Source organism: Stenella coeruleoalba, assembly GCF_951394435.1.
Source record: "Stenella coeruleoalba genome assembly, chromosome: 8".
Classification (NCBI taxonomy): domain Eukaryota; kingdom Metazoa; phylum Chordata; class Mammalia; order Artiodactyla; family Delphinidae; genus Stenella; species Stenella coeruleoalba.
In genome coordinates, this window is record NC_137154.1 from 9003801 (window position 1) to 9020622 (window position 16822).

General features: G+C 48.8%; 2 protein-coding genes across 3 annotated transcripts in view; both read left to right on the forward strand.

Annotated features, from left to right (window-relative positions):
• STX5 (syntaxin 5) overlaps positions 1-2898 on the forward strand; it is a 28215-nt gene extending 25317 nt beyond the window's left edge. For both annotated transcript variants that reach the window (XM_079929416.1, XM_079929417.1), the window contains exon 11: positions 2727-2898. In XM_079929416.1, the coding sequence (XP_079785542.1) occupies positions 2727-2886 (160 nt within the window). In that variant the 3' untranslated portion in view covers positions 2887-2898. The remainder of the gene's footprint in view (positions 1-2726) is intronic.
• A 2029-nt stretch (positions 2899-4927) lies between these two features.
• NXF1 (nuclear RNA export factor 1) lies at positions 4928-16816 on the forward strand. Its single transcript, XM_079929415.1, has 21 exons — positions 4928-5065; positions 8359-8542; positions 8762-8921; positions 9725-9808; positions 9921-10025; positions 10149-10229; positions 10343-10412; positions 10546-10634; positions 10767-10874; positions 11058-11167; positions 12992-13028; positions 13498-13566; positions 13663-13718; positions 13850-13957; positions 14074-14132; positions 14239-14354; positions 14478-14520; positions 15125-15197; positions 15675-15857; positions 16345-16405; positions 16522-16816. The coding sequence occupies exons 1-21, from the start codon at positions 5038-5040 to the stop codon at positions 16558-16560; spliced, it is 1863 nt and encodes a 620-aa protein (XP_079785541.1). The 5' UTR covers positions 4928-5037; the 3' UTR covers positions 16561-16816.
• The last annotated feature ends 6 nt before the right edge of the window (positions 16817-16822 follow it).

Sequence of the window (16822 nt, forward strand, 5' to 3'; positions counted from 1 at the left end):
GGGTCAGTGCCAGCAATTTCAGTTGAGTGGCTCAGAAGCAATCTGGCAGTAGATTGAAACATAAAAGGGAAATAACAAAGGAGAGAAAACTTGTGTGCAATGATATGAAAAAGAAACTGAAAATTTGAAAGGATGATGTTTTTAAAATAGACCCAGATATTCTTGTGTTTGCTTCCTGCAAATGCCAGTGGATCTGGATTTGAGCACCCTCGTGAGAAACCACTGATTTAGTCCAAAGTTCTCAGTATGTAGTTTCCTGGGCCCATCCTAGAATCTCTGAATGTGAGACCTAAGAATTTGCTTTTTTTTCTTCTGCCCACTCCTTGTGGCATGTGGGATCTTAGTTCCCCAACCAGGGGTCAAACCCCGGCTCACAGCAGTGAAAATGCTAAGTCTTAACCACGGGACCGCCAGGGAATTCCCTGGCGGTCCCGTGGTTAGGACTTCACACTTTCACTGCTGTGGGCTCAGGTTCGATCCCTGGTCGGGGAATTAAGATCCCACAAGTCACTTGGCTTGGCAGAAAAAAAAAAAAGAAAAAGAATCTGCGTTTTTGTTTTTGTTTTTGATTTGCGGTATGCGGGCCTCTCACCGTTGTGGCCTCTCCCGTTGCGGAGCACAGGCTCCGGACGCGCAGGCTCAGCGGCCATGGCTCACGGGCCCAGCCGCTCCGCGGCATGTGGGATCTTCCCGGACCGGGGCACGAACCCGTGTGCCCTGCATCGGCAGGCGGACTCTCAACCACTGCGCCACCAGGGAAGCCTGAATCTGCGTTTTTGAGACGCTCAACAGGCGATTCTTATGTTTTTCTAAGGTAGAAAAACTGCTGATGTAGTGTTAGTCATTTTCCTTTTCCCTCCAACTTGTAAATTAAAATTTTTCAAACTATAGAAAAGTTGGGAGGATAGCATAAGGAACACCTATATTCCTTTCACCTGGATTCACCAACGGTTGACATTTTATCACATTTGCTTCCTCTCACCTTTTTTTTTTTTCTGAATCATTTAAAAGTAGGTGCAAACATCATGACATTTTATCCCCAGATACTTCAGCAAGCATCTGCCAAACATAGGTCTTCTCCTGAGCAGCCACAGGACCGTTATCGAGCCTAAGAACATGAACGATTCTCCAGCACAGGCCAGCACTCAGTCCATACTCAAATTTCCCCAACTGGTCTAAAAAAAAAAGCTTTTAGCTTTTTTCCTTCAATTTAAGATTCAGGCAACATTCATACATTTCATTTGATTGTTGTGTCTCTTTAGTCTGCCTTTTGTTTTTTGTGTGTGTGTGATACTTACATTTTTTTGAAGAGGCCAGCGTCTCTTGTACGAGGTCCTCCATGTTTATTTGTCCCCTGTTTTCCCTATGATTAAATTTAAGTTCCATGTATTTGGGAAGCCCGAGGTTATATCTTTTATTGGTGATACCAAGTTTGGCCACTTGTTCAAGGGGGTGACCATCAGACTGAGTCATCTGTGGAGTGATGCTTTGTGTCCCTGTGAATTTCCAGTTCCTTAGCCCCCTGATGGTCCTTGCCTGATTCGTTTGTGAGAGTGTGTGTTGCAAAATGGTAATTTTCTAATTTGCTCATTCCTTCTACATTTATTAGCTGACATTCTTCCTTAAAGAAGTTTTCTGTCTTAAAATTACTATAGAATAATAGTAATTTCTTTCCTTGTATTAGATTTCATTCACAGACTCCCATTTAAAATCTTTTAGATGCCAGATTGCATTCATTGTTTTTCCACTTTTGTTAAGCAAAGCCATTATAATTGCCGATATGAATGAGCTTAATTGGGTATGAGATGACAAACGCATCCACACTGAGAAATGCAGTTATAGCCAAAAGCTAGGAAACCTGATAACTTTAGCCTCCCTGACATAAACAGGGAGCCGTGTACAATCCAGGCTCCTGTATTTGGACAGAGATTAGCTCGCCGTCCTCATGACCACCTTACCAGGACCTTGGACTTGCAGCCACTGGCCCAGCCTTTCCTCTCACTTCCTATTTGATTACCAGGCTCCACCAACTTTTCTGACCTCACAGCTCCCACAGGTGCCTGCTCCCAGCGAATCCCTTTGCAAAGACCAGGGTTTATATTTGGTTTTTAGGACTCTGCATATTCAGATTAGCTGGGATATGTTTGATTTTCCTCAGCAGTGTCTCAGGAGATTGCCATTCTTCTGAGAACTTCTCTATATCCTGAGAGACATGTTCTCCTAATATAGGGCTTTTCTTATCCCTTGACTTTCTTTCCACATCATCAAGTTTTTCTTCCTTTCTCACTCAGAACCAGGGTTTCCTTACCATAATGGTCTGTGAACTTTTCCCCCTTTTTACAAATGCAATACTGTTTATTAGACAAAAATCAATAAATACCAATGAGCAAAAAAATATAACATTTTGGATCCTCTTAGTATGGGTTGGGCACTTTATATAACTCATTTAAGATTGACAACAAACTTACGGTTTGTGTTATCCTCATTTTTCCTTCCTTTGCAGTTGAGGAAAATGAGACTTGAGGTTAAATGACTGGCTTAGGGGTCATAAGCTAATAAGTTGCAGAGTTGATTTTCAAACCACAGCCAAGACTTGTTTATATTACCCTTCCAGAGCTTTTTCTGTATATCAATACAAATATATAAACATGCAGAAAATACACTTCAACAGCATTCTTTTTAATCCAGTGTCATTCTCTTTCCCCTCCTCCCGGCCCTATCCCCAGGATCGACGAGAACGTGCTGGGAGCCCAGCTGGATGTTGAGGCCGCCCACTCAGAGATCCTCAAGTACTTCCAGTCGGTCACCTCCAACCGGTGGCTTATGGTCAAAATCTTCCTCATCCTCATTGTGTTCTTCATCATCTTTGTGGTCTTCCTTGCCTGAACCCTCTCCACTCTGAGGCACTCCATGGGGGTTTGGAACCCTCCTGGGAGGGCAGGTGGCCAGAGCTGCCACTGAGCCTGTGCAGGATGCTTGGGAGAAAGGCCCTGCTTCCTTCGAACTGCTAAGAATGGCCACTGCCCCCAGTCCCCCACTCCTTTCCTCTGGCCACGCTGTCCTCCCCTCCCCATCCTCCAGCCCATGAAACACACACGGTTCTGGATTTGGACTCTGCTGTGAAGTGGCTGGAAGGGAGCAGAGGCCAACTGGGGGCTCATCACGCAGGTTGTCTCCACTAGGAGATTTTTATAAACCCTCCCCAGCCTGTCGCAAAAGAAACTTTGGCAGCAAGGGGAGGTGATGTCCTTCCTCACCTTCCTGAGAGTGAGGAAAGGAAGTGAAACTGGCCCAGGGACCAACTTTCCCATCTGGATTAGAATTTGACCTCTTCTTCCTCTCTTCACCATGTGAGGCAGGGGGCCCTGAGCCCCTCGGCTGCCTGCATAACCCCAACTTTGGCTGCAGGTGACTCTCAATCTGCCAAATGTGCTGCAGCCTGTTTTCTCCCAATTACAACAAGACTGTCAGCCTCACTAGCCATGTCGTCATTTTTGGGTGGGAGCGTCAAAAGGCCTAGGCAGCAAGTGGAGTGAGCCCACTGCCCAATATTATAACTGAAAGGGTTGGGCTGATGGCCCCAAGCGGCCAGGCTTTGGGCTCCATGCACACAGCTGCCTCCAGCAGGGGATAACCAAGTGCAGCAGCACTTAATTAGCATGGAAACTTCCCTTCAAAGCGGGGAGCAGGATCTCAGAGTGGGTCTCTGATGGGTGGCAACTTCAGGACCATCTCCAGAAGTATTTGGACCTGTTTTCATCTGCATCCTCCAACCAGCTGGCCCCACGTTTTCCTTGGGCTGGATGAAGCAGGAGTTCTGCCTGCTGCCAGGAGTGAAAGGTGAAGAGAAGTGTTTGTTCGCAGCTCCAGCTGAGGCTCCTGGTCCCCTCGAAGCCCCTCACCAAATCCAAGCTAGTCACACGAGAATGAAGTAGAGACCTGCCTGGAACACCTACCCTCCAGGGAGGTCAATATGCTTGTCAGTCCCGAGCAGGACCCACGACCACATCGTGCCGAAGTCACCGGAGTTCCCCCATTTCACACACCCAAAGGAAGCTCAAGCTATAGCGAGGACCATCACCATCACACTGGGCTGGCCATAGCACTTTGCGGGGGGCGGGGGGGGGTTGTCTAGGAGAGCCCAGGTCTTTCCTAGGCCTGGTGTTTTAATATTTCCTCTCCCCTTGGCCTGTGTTCAGAGGGTGGGCTTGCTTGCATCGTCACTGCCCAGTTGACCCACGATGTGGGTTTAGCACAGCACATCGGTGGTGGGTGGGGCGGTCTGTGAAGACGACCAAAGCCTGACAAATGCAGTTTTTCTCATTTGACTCTGCAACTCTTCTTGGGGGAACGCAGAGATAGGAAGCTTATTTCATAAATATTTGTTGAGTTTCCGCTACGTGCTAGGTATGGTACTGAGCCAGGTGCTGGAGAAAAAAGCCATGAATTAGTCAAGTCCCTGCTCTCTTGGAGCTTACCTTCTAGTTTTCTATTTTTATAGGCGAGGAAAGCACGGCATAGATAACGCAGATGGCAAAGGGCTGGGCTGAGCTGAGACCTAAGCCCTGGCTGGATCCCCGTAGGGGTCTATGAGCGGTCACTCCCACTCCAAGGCCCTTGGTCTCCCATTCCTCGGCAGCACTTCTTGTGGCTCCTCTTTCCTGTTCCTCTTGGAATCCTGGGCTGTAGCGTCCAGCTCTCTGCTTGAGCCCCTACCTTTGTGGTGCTGGTCTAGCGGCGGACGGATACGAGTAGGGGGCGGGGCGAACTCGCGGTAACTCTGGGCTGCGCGAGCTCGGGTCTTGGGCGGGGCGTGCAGCGCCAAGTCCCGCCCCCGGCGCGTCTGCTCGTCGGATGCGTACGCACATGTCCCAGCGGCCCCGCCTGTTATTGTAGGACGTCGGCTGTCTGTGACGAGCTCGACCCCATAAAAGCGGTGGCACCCAGCGCAGGAGCACTTCGCCTTGGAGCGCCTAGGCGTTCGGACGTTGGGCTGGGTTGCGGCCCGCGACAGAGCCCTCCCTTTCTCGGTGTGCCATGGCGGACGAGGGGAAGTCGTACAACGGTCAGTGCCAGCCCTTGGGTTGGGGAGCGGGACGATCTGGGCTCAGCTGGGCAGCGCCGGCCTAGGCCGCAGCGCCGGGGCGTGAGGCCGCGAGGGGCCCGGCGTCCGCGGGGAGCGGCGGTGCTCGGCACCGGCCCGGCCCGGGGCGAGGCAGCCCGGGGGTTTGGCTGAACTTGAGGGTGGGTGCCCGACTTGTTAATTCCGGAATCCTGGCGTTGCGAGCACCTGCGGCTCGAAGCCGGTGGCTCGGCAGCGTGGTGATGAGATTCCTTTGAACTTTGTGGATGGTTGATACCTGTCAGTTCAATTTGGCTGCCAGACTCTTTAATGTGAGTCGGTGCCCTGCTCTTGGGCCGCTGGTGCCCTATTTTCTACCGCGCGTCCAGTCGGTCTTGCCCCCTTCCCCTCCCCCCCACCCGCCGCGGCTTTGGCTTAATATTTTAGACCTACACACTAACTCGATGTTCTAGTCCGAACACTACATTGGGTTTTAGTCCAGAGTAGTGGTTAAAAGCACACGACAGCCGAGGTTTCAATCCTGAGTTGGCTATGCCAATCTTGAGTGAGTTAAACACTCAGGCCTGATTTTCCACCCCTTTAATAAGGATAGAAACAGTACCTACCCCCTGAGTTTGTCTCCGTGTGTGCGTTAAAACGAGATGGTTCGTGTCAAGTGCCTGGAGCATAGTGCCTGGCATTGGAGAAAGCCCTCAATGAACGTTAGCTGCGCTTTCTATTCATTTATTATTTTTTCCCTAGGGTCATTTCTTGAGGTTCATTGTTTGCAGAGTATTACGCATTAGACAGACCTTTTTGGGGAATCATGCGTCTTTTTTAAGAAGCCATTCCTACCCACCAGGGTTCAGAGGATCATATTCCTGGAGAACATTTGAGGACCCTTGGTGAAACACCCTAGCTGCCACTAGAACCTGAATTTAGGAGTTGTCTCCTGAGTTAAGAGGCATTTCTGACCAAGGAAACAAAGAGCTCACTCCCTAAACTTCAGAGTGGCAGTTTGAGAATAAGGCTTTCAAAAGAAGCTCTTAAATTGGTCATATTTGTAACTGATGTTTGTACTGTATAGGCAAAAGAGGTATTGTTTACTGAAAGCTAATGTAATCATTGTGATTGGTTTTCTGAGATGTGAGAGAGGTCACCTTGGGATTAAGTAGATTTGGGTGGGCTGACAGCTGATTTCAGGTGATTTTCAGGGAGTCTGAGTTGTGTCCAGTTACACTTGGGTCACTCACACTTCCACATTCACTTCAGAGTGGCAGTTTAAGAACAAGAATTTTATTTATTTAGTTTTTTTTAGTAAGGTTGATTTACAGTATTATGTTAGTTTCAGGTATATGATATAGTGATTCAGTATTTGATAAATTCGATTCCATTAAAAGTTATTACAAAGTAATGGCTGTCACTGCCCATGCTGTACAATGTATCCTTGTTGCTTATCCATTGTATATTTAGTAGTTTGTATCTCTTAATCCCATAACCTTATCTTGCCCCTCCCCACTTCCGTCTCCCCAGTGGTAACCACTAGTTTGTTATCTATATCTGTGAGACTGTTTCTGTTTTGCTGAATATATTTATTTTTTAGATTCCACATGTAGGTGCTATCATACAATAATTGTCTTTTTCTGTCTGACTTATTTCACTAAGCATAATACCCTCCAAGTCCATTCATGGTGTTGCAGTGGCAAAATTTCATTCTTTTTTATGACTGAGTAGTAGTCATCTCCTCCTGAGTCTGTTGTGTATATATGTACCCCATCTTCTTCATCCATTAGTCTCTTGATGGACACTTGGGTTGCTTCCATATCTTGGCCACTGTAAATAGTGCTGCTATGAACTTTGGGATGCATGTATCTTTATTTTTCCCCCCTGAACACAAGTGAAGCTCATATGGTATATAACACAGGGAACTCTACTCAGTGCTCTGTGGTTACCTAAATGGGAAGGAAATCCAAAAAAGAGGGGATATATGTATACATATAGCTGATTCACTTTGCTGTACAGTAGAAACTAACACAGCATTGTAAAGCAATTAAACTCCAATAAAAATTTAAAGATTTAAAAAAAAAGCAAGTGAAGCTTATATGTTTTCTTCCCTTTTTCTTAGTTTTGATGTTTTCCTTTTTTTTTAATTTTTATTTTACATTAGCGTATAGTTGATTTACAATGTTGTGTTAGTTTCAGGCGTACAGCAAAGTGATTTAGTTATACATATATCTATTTTTCAGATTCTTTTCCCATATAGGTTATTTCAGAGTTTTGAGTAGAGTTTCCTGTGCTCTATGGTAGGTCCTTGTTGATTATCTGTTTTATATATAGTAGTGTGTATATGTTAATCCCAACCTCTTAATTTATGCATGTATCTTTTTGAGTTAGTATTTTTTGTTTTTTCCAGATATATAACCAGGAGTGGAATTGCTGGATCATATGGTAGCTCTATTTTTAGTTTTTTGAAGCGAGAACAAGACCTAAAAGAAGCCCTTAAATTGGTCATATTTGTAACTGATGTCTGTGCTATATAGGCAAAAGAAGTATTGTTTACTGAGAGCTGATGTAATTATTGTGATTGTGATGTAACTATTGTGACTGATCAAATTTTCAGTGAGGGTAGACTTAGGGAATGAACTTATGGTTACTAGGGGGGAAGGGTGGGGGGGCAGGGATAGTTAGGGAGTTTGGAATTGACGTGTACACACTGCTCTATTTAAAATGGATAACCAACAAGGACATACTGTATAGCACAGGGAACTCTGCTCAGTATTCTCTAACAACCGAATTGGGAAAAAAATTTGAAAAGGAATAGATAACATTTATATGTATAACTGAATTACTTTGTTGTACACCTGAAACTAACACAACGTTGTTAATCAGCTATACTCCAATATAAAATTAAAAGTTAAAAAAAATTTTGAGTGGGATTAAGTAGATTTGGGAGGCTGAGAAAAGCAGACTTCAGATGACTTTCAGGGGCTCTGAGTTGTATCCAGTTAAACTTGGGACACTCTCACTTCCACATTCTGCTTCTTCTTTCTATAGTTCCAGTTTCTGCTTCATTTTTCTAAAGACTTTACACAGTTTTCCAATCATTTTCCCCTGTTGCTGCCATCCCACGGAGAGGGTTCTTTCCCTGGACAGGCAGAAGAGTTTGCACGGAGGTGGTCTCTGTAGTGAGTGTGTATCTCATCTGATAGTGCCGGGTGCCGGATGCTGTGGTTGCCAGGCAAGGTAGCTGAACCAGTGATGTATTTTCTCATTTAAAATTCTGTTCCCAACCCCAGAGCACGATGATCGTGTTGGTTTCCCTCAAAGAAGAAAGAAAGGCCGGGGCCCCTTCCGGTGGAAGTATGGTGAGGGGAACCGGAGGTCTGGAAGAGGAGGTTTCGTTGTTCGGTCTTCCCGCCTTGAGGAAGAGAACAGAGATGTGGCAATGAGCGATGCCCAGGATGTTTCCCGAGTACGATAGTAAGTAACCAATTGATCTGGTTTGAATTTATCGACCCCCTCATTTATGTAGCCCTCTTACTGTCCATGTCATTTCTCTTCCCGCCTGGAAGAGAGAGAAATGCCAGGACCTGCTTAATGGTTGAGCAGTCTTAGTTGTGGTCCTGGTAACAGTGCAGGAACGTCTTTGAGAAGACACTCCTGACCTTTCTGAGTGTTTTATTCTCTCCCTCCCCACAGCAACCCCTATGCTGCACGACCCAACCGTAGGGGTGATAATTGGCACGAGCGGTCTCGAATTCATGTTACTGTGCCTCTGCGGAGAGATAGAGCTCCTCCAGAGAGGGGAGGGGCTGGCACCAGCCAGGATGGGACCTCAAAGAACTGGTTTAAGATTACAGTGAGTACCTTGGAAATTACATGGTGCAGGGGAGCTATAGGGGGCTGGGCTCAGAGTTAAGGTGTTTACTTTTCACATTAAAAAATCAGTGTTCTCAGCTGTTAACTCCACAATCAGGTAACCATTCTTTCTCCTAAGAGTCAATATCTTAGAACACCTAAGAGCAGGTTCAGAAAAGGAGAAGGGGACAGGTAGGACGGGGAGGCCATCTAAAGGGAAATGTGGTAACTGTGGTTGGGAGGTGGAATAACGCCTCCACATGTCTCCATCTGACTCAAGCTGAGTGTGGAGCTGGGGGTCCCTTGAGTTCTCTCAGGGGCAGGCAGGTTATAAATGATGTCTTGGAACTTTTAGAATCAAACAATTTGAATCTTTTGAGGAATAATAAGTATAAATGGACAGAAAGGAGGTTAAGGAGTTCGTGTTTGGCTTGAGTAGAAACCCTTTTTTTTGGCCACACCATGCAGCTTGTGGGATCTTCTTAGTTCCCCCACCAGGGATTGAACCCGGACCACCAGGGCGTTCCCAGAAAACCTTTTTTTTTTTTTAAATATTTATTTGGCTGCACCGGGTCTTAGATGTGGCATGCGGGATCTAGTTCCCTGACCAGGGATCGAACCTGGGCCCCCAGCATTGGGAGCGAGGAGTCTTAACCACTGGACCGCCAGGGAAGTCCCCCCAGAAACCCTTTAATTGACCGTTTCTTCAGAGCTTGGCAGATGATACAAAAGTAGGGCTAGAGTGGGTCTGCTGTTCAGTATTAGTTATGTGTTGTTCCCTTCTCTTCTCTTTCTCTCATCTAGATTCCTTATGGCAGGAAATATGACAAGTCATGGCTCCTGAGCATGATTCAGAGCAAGTGCAGCATCCCTTTCACTCCCATTGAGGTAAGAGAAGGCCCAGGTGTGTGGCTGGGGACCAAGGAGCAGGTGGAGGTACCATCTGCACGGGGGTGCTCTGGGCTCCCAAGTCCAATGCTGTTGTTTTCTCTTCTTGCAGTTTCACTATGAAAACACACGGGCCCTGTTTTTTGTTGAGGATGCCAGTACTGCCTCTGCATTGAAGGCTGTCAACTATAAGATTTTGGATCGGGAGAACCGCAGGGTATGTGTGAAGGGCCTGGCTTGGTTGGGGGTGGGGATTGGTGCTCAGGGCATGGACTGGGTCTTGGTCCTGGGGCTTAGGCCTCCCTGGAGTTCACCGTGCCCATGCGTGTCTCCCCTGCAGATATCTATCATCATCAACTCCTCTCTTCCACCCCACACTGTGCAGAACGAACTGAAGCCAGAGCAAGCAGAGCAGCTAAAGGTGAGGCAGCCGCAAGGGATGGGTGCTTCCACCCGAGTCCTGCCAGTTCTCACCCTCCACCCATGCCCACACGCGACTCCAGTGACCGCTGAATCCTTTGTATTCCTCTGTAGCTGGTCATGAGCAAACGATACGATGGCTCCCAGCAAGCACTTGACCTCAAGGGCCTCCGTTCAGACCCAGGTACGGTTGATAGCAGTAATTCTCAGATGGGTGGCGGCAGAGGGGGATCTGTCAGGCAGGGAACATTTGAGGCTGGTTTGGTGGGAACGCTGGCCTGGGTGAGCCCTCTCAGACTTCCCTTTCCTTCCTGAAGATTTGGTGGCCCAGAACATTGATGTTGTCCTGAATCGTAGAAGCTGTATGGCAGCCACCCTGCGAATCATTGAAGAGAACATCCCTGAGGTGAGGCCTTTGTCCCACTAGGTGGGAGGAAGCAGGGTGGGATAGATAGATAGATAGGATGGGGTTGGGAGGCAGGTTTGTTTCAGATTCCCTTGCTGCTGGTGCTTCCTCTAAATTCTTCTCTCCCCACAGCTGTTGTCCTTAAACTTGAGCAATAACAAGCTGTACAGGCTGGATGACTTGTCCAGCATTGTGCAGAAAGCACCCAATCTAAAGGTCCTCGATCTTTCTGGAAATGAGGTGAGACTGAGAGCCTGTTCGTGTTTTGGATGGGGTGGGCAGAGGGTGGAGAGAGCTCGCCTGGTGGCAGCAAGAGGCGAGGGAGGGCATTTAAGGGATGAGGTGGGGCTTGGGGGTGGGAGGAATCTAGCTGGCTCCCTTTACCAGCATGTCTTTCCCGCCTTTTCTCCCCATCCTTTGCAGCTAAAGTCTGAGCGGGAGTTGGACAAGATAAAAGGGCTGAAGCTAGAAGAGCTGTGGCTTGACAGAAACACCCTGTGTGATACCTTTCGAGACCAGTCCACCTACATCAGGTCAGTTTTAACCTCTGTCTCTCCTCCTGGGAACCTTCACCCCCTAGGAGGCTGAGCTGATGCACCCTGACCAGTGCCCGTCTGCAGATGTGCAGCCCTGAGCTGGAACCACCTGTCCTTGGGGAGGATCATGTGCTCCTCCTGTTTGTCCATCCGTGACACCCAGCTTTGCCCCAGGCCTCCTTTCCTTTCTTCTCACCTGTCTGCCTGTTTGCTGGTTCTGTGGCTTTTCTCCTTCCTTCCTGAACACAGGGTTTTCTACACTCCCCCTACCCTGTTGTTCCATGAAGAGCAGCTCCCTTTTTTACCGTGGCTAGGGGGCATATCTTGTATATCATGCCCCATACATGGAGTTGCTTTGAGCCAAGAGCCTGGTATCCCTGGGCAGAGAAAGCCCTCCCTCCCTGGGACTTCCTGCTGATGGAAGTTCTTCCTTCCTCTGTCCTGCAACGGCCCCTCTTGCCCTTTTGCCAAGAGGTGCTCTCTTCTCACAATCTCCTTGCCCAAGGCTGGTGCCTGGGCTTTCCTGCCCACACTGAGGTTGAGGCCTCCTGGTGGCTGGTGCCGTGCAATCGGTCTCTCTTGCCCAGTGCTGTAAGCTGGGCCCTCCCTGGAGGAGAAACCTGGGTTCCCGAAGACATGTGACCAGAGCCGGGGCCCCGCCAGTTGGCGAGGGAATCCCAGGGCAGGTGCTGGGCGTGGAGGCCACGGGGGCATAGGCTACCAAGGTGACAGAGAACTGACCTTCTCTGGGGGCGCTGCACCTCGCTCACTCGCACACCTCACACCTCCCTGCTTGGCCCCGGAGGATGGCTGGTTAGCCAGAGACGGGTAAGATTCCTCAGGGAAGGAACAACCTAAGACAGGCACAGTCGCAGAGGGGCCATCAGGAGAGAACTTGGGGGCCAACAGAGGTGGGGCACAGACCCTCACCCCCCCAACTTTGCAGGGGCCTGAACCCTCACCCCTTCTGAGGGAGGTCTCCTGTCCCCATGGCTGCTTCGCTTCCCACGCCCAGCTCAGATGGGAACCCAGGTAGCAGACAAGAGACCTGGCCAATAGCAGCTGCTCTCCCGCCGCAGCAGGGCTTTGTTTCCCATTTCCTCCGTGGACCACAGGGAAGAGGGAGCTGAAAGAAAGGGCTGTGTCAGGTGGCTTCTTCCTTTGTTCTCCCTCTTCTTTCTAAATGACTCTTTGCCGTGTAGTGCTTTCGCTTTTCCTTTGCTTTCTCTTTCCTCTTTCTCTCTCCTCGCCAGTATCGGCCCCGTCTCCTTGGCTCCTTCCTCTCCTGCCTTTTCTCTCTCTTCTCCGTTTCGTCCCCTCGCTGCTTCCTTGGCCTCATCTCCTCCTGAGCCCTGCCTTGCTCATCTCCCTGCCCCAACATCCTGTGCCATTTCTGCGGTGTGTTCTGGTCTTGGCCGTGGCCAGACCTGGCAGAAGTGATGGATACCTGTTGAGGCAGTGGAGCCCCTGGGCTCCCACCCCATTCCCTCCTCCCGGGGGCTGCACAGGTGAGTAGGTGGAAGGTAAGGGGGGTAGGGAGGGAAAGGAGGTCCTGGCTTAAAGCCTGGGCCGGGAGTGCTGCTTCTGTGGCGTGTTCAGAGTCACTCAGAGAAGAGAGGGTCGTCCTCCGAGGCAGTCATTTCGGTGCCCAGGAGAGGTGGGGAGTTGGGGCCATTTTTCCTGGAGCTCAGAGGCTGGGAAAGAGTGAGGACAAGAGGGTGGGATGGGCTGTCCCTCGGGCATTGGTATATTCACCCCTAGAGCAGCCCAGGAGGCACGGTGGCTCTGAAACATCACTCATTTCTGTCCCATTCTTGACAGCGCCGTTCGAGAGCGATTTCCCAAATTATTACGCCTGGTAAGTACCTAACTTTTTTCATTCTCTTCTAAGGAGCATAGCATCTCACACCCTCAAAGTCTTGCCTAACGTGTTTGTATGATCACTGATTTGGGGACATGGAGCCCTTTGAGAATCTGACAAAGTCTCTAATCCTTTTTTTTTTTTTTTTTCCCCTGGTTGTGGGGTGGGGGGAATCAAGCCATTTTATTGAGGACCTTTGAGGGAGGGTTGAAGGGCCGGTAGAACAATGAAATCTGACATCCTTCTCCCAGCTGGGATCTCCCCAGCTTCACAGTCGCTGAAAATATAATCATTCTTCCCAGAAAAACACCTGTAGACAAAAGTTGCATCTATCAGGATTCATGGACCCTTGCCATGTCTCTTTGACACTTGACCTGTGACCCCTCACTCTTAGTTCTCCCATCTGAGTGCTCATCCAGCCTTTTCTGTCTGGTTTATATCGTCGGCTGTCACTTTCTTTCTGCAGGACGGCCATGAGTTACCCCCACCGATTGCCTTTGACATTGAAGCCCCCACAGTGTTACCTCCCTGCAAGGTGAGTGGAGGGGGCCGCAGTTGGGGGCACAAGAGTTAGCGCTCACGTTGGGAGGAGAGTCCTGGTTACGTGGTCCTAATATCTGTTTGATTCCAGGGAAGCTACTTTGGAACAGAGACCCTGAAGAATCTGGTCCTGCACTTCTTGCAGCAGTGAGTATCTCAGGTCACCTCAGGCTGGGGGGCGGTGGGCTAGCCCCAGCACAGCTCGCTCTCGGGAGCTGTCGGTCACTGTGCGGCCCCAGATTGTGGAGCTCAGGCTTTCCCTTTTGTTTTCCTCGTAGGTACTATGCGATATATGACTCCGGAGACCGGCAGCAGCTCCTGGATGCCTACCACGATGGGGCCTGCTGCTCTCTGAGTATTCCTTTCACCCCCCAGAACCCTGCCCGGTGAGTGTCACATCCCAGAACCTGCCCAGGACCAGAGTTTCTCAGCAAATACAGGCCAGCACGTGCGCATGCACACCGTTCTGACCACTGCCTCCTTTTTCTCCTGTTCCCCCCAGAAGCAACTTAGCTGAGTACTTCAAAGATAGTAGGAATGTGAAGAAGCTTAAAGACCCTAGTAAGTGTGTGATGTGAGCAGAACAGGTTGGGAGAAGGGGATGGGAAGGGGCTGAGTGTGGGCTGAGTGTGGCAGCTGCTCACCTTGGCTTCCCCTCCTCCCACAGCCCTGCGGTTCCGGCTGCTAAAGCACACACGTCTCAATGTTGTGGCCTTCCTCAATGAGTTGCCCAAAACTCAGCATGACGTCAGTTCCTTCGTGGTAGACATAAGCGCCCAGACAGTGAGCACCTATGTCTTCCTTGGCAGAAGGGCGGAATTGGGGAAGGGGCGGTTAAGAGGCAGGGAGGACTCGGGCTCTGGCTGGGAGCCTACGTGGTACCTGATGCTGCTGCTTCTCTTTCAGAGCACGTTGCTGTGTTTTTCTGTCAATGGGGTCTTCAAAGAAGGTGAGGGTCTTTGGAGTGCCGAGTTTGCAGAGTGGTCCCTTTCCCAGCTAGTCGTTCTCAGCACTCTTAGCTTCCCAGCTACCTTCTCTTCTCTCTTCTTCCTTGACCTCCTTCTCTCATTCTTCCCCCCAAGCCTACCCTCTCCACCTGTCTTTTCCTGTCTGGGATATGGGAAAAGCCTGAGGTTTAGAAGGACACAGACTTTGGAGTCAGGCAGGTCTGAGCTTCCATCCCAACTTTGGTCCTCTGTGTCTGTGGGCAATTTACATTACCTCTGAGCCTGAGTCTTTATTTGTGAAAGGAAGGGGGTTAGTAATAGCCATCTCACAGTGTTGTGGTGAGTAAGTGAAGTGATGTACAAGATGCTTGACACCGGGCCTGGCACACACACACTCCACTAGTGGGATAACAGCGTTGTTGTTATTACTGTCCTCCCTGACCTCTGATACTCCTCCCCACTGTGCTCCCCTGTGCACACATAATCATCCCTGTCTGGCCCACTTAGGGTTCTTTGTATCAAATAAGACCATGATTTTTGAGAAGCTGTTTGAAAACATAAAACATGAGTGACTCTGACAGGTTGTCACCATTGTTATCATTGCAGTGGATGGAAAATCTCGGGACTCTTTGCGAGCCTTTACCCGGACGTTCGTCGCTGTTCCTGCCAGCAATTCAGGGTGAGTGTTGGGCTTACCGTATGGGGTCCCAGTCCCAATCCATGGCCACCACTGTGAAGGTTGGGGAGGGTGGAGTCGGTCCTCTGGGTATCTTCAGACATTCAGAAAGGCAGGGGGTGATCAGAGGAGGGTCACATAGTGGTGACGAGCTTGGCTCTGGAGTCCAGCTGTCTGGGGTTTTCATCCTGGCTCCACCACTTCTAGCTTACGGCAAGTTTCCTCATTTGAAAAGTGGTTTAACAATATTCACTTCCTAAGTCTGTTGTGAAGATAAATGAGTGTTGGGGGAGAATGTATAATTCTAGTGTGTTTGGTAGATAATCCCATACATGGAGTCCATGGGAAAGGGAGGAAATGAAAAAGGGACCTCGTGGGTATTGAAAGGATCTGAGTGTCAAGTGAGAATAGGAATGATGTTGGGAGGATGAGGTTATCTGTCTGTCTGTCCAGCTGTCTCAGGTGCTTTTTGTCCCCAAGGTTGTGCATCGTAAATGATGAGCTATTTGTGCGGAATGCCAGTCCTGATGAGATCCAAAGAGCCTTTGCCATGCCTGCACCCACACCTTCTTCCAGCCCAGTGCCCACCCTCTCCCCAGAGCAGCAGGAAATGGTGCAGGCATTCTCTACCCAGTCTGGCATGAACCTTGAGTGGTCCCAGAAGTGAGTACTGGACGTGTGTAGGAATAAGGGTGAACTGGGGTAGGGCTGCTGGTGAATAATGACTGCCCCTAAAATTTTTAAAGCCAGAACTTTTTTTATTACTTAAAGAAAAAAAAAAGACGGTCCATAAAAAAATTTTCTCTATGCATACATTAGCATAACATTTAAAGTCAAAATGAAGTCCCTCTTTTATACTGTTCTGCAACATACTTTACTTATCCCATGAACATCTTTCCCTATTAGTATAAAACTCACCTTAGTCTCATTTCTGTTAGCTATTTAATAGAAATAGATAGCTATTTAATATTTCTTTGTAATCGAAAGACCATTGATAGATGGATTTTTACCAACTTTTCATTTGTATAAAGAGTGCAAGAATGTATGTAATTGTTGGTGTTTCCATAGAACGGATGTTGAAGTGGCATTTAGAGATCAGGGTGACTGCGTCTTGGTTCTAATGGAGGTGCCTGTTCTTGCCCTACTCCAGGTGCCTTCAGGACAACAACTGGGACTACACCAGATCTGCCCAGGCCTTTACTCATCTCAAGGTAAAGTTTGGGAATAGGTGGCTAAAAGAGATTTCCAGGCCTTCAAGAGGGTCACGTAGGCTTGGGACGCGGGCATGGGCCACCTGGCTCTACTGACCTTTTATTTTTTCTCTAAGGCCAAGGGCGAGATCCCAGAAGTGGCATTCATAAAGTAATCCATAGTCATGCCCCAGAAGATCCCTGTAAATAGCCCTCGTCTGTCCTGATGTCTCCTCTTCGGCCCCTGTGACTGTGACTGCTGGATCCCTCTCCTTACCTGCCTTCTTGAAGACTTCGGGAAGATTGAGCCTCCCTGGTGCCAGGAAGCCAAAGCTTACTTTGTAGAACTGACACTAAACTACCCGAAGGACTTAGGTGCTTTGTGTACTTATCCCAGGATCCTCCCTACTTTTTAAGATAAAGAGTGATACTGTATTT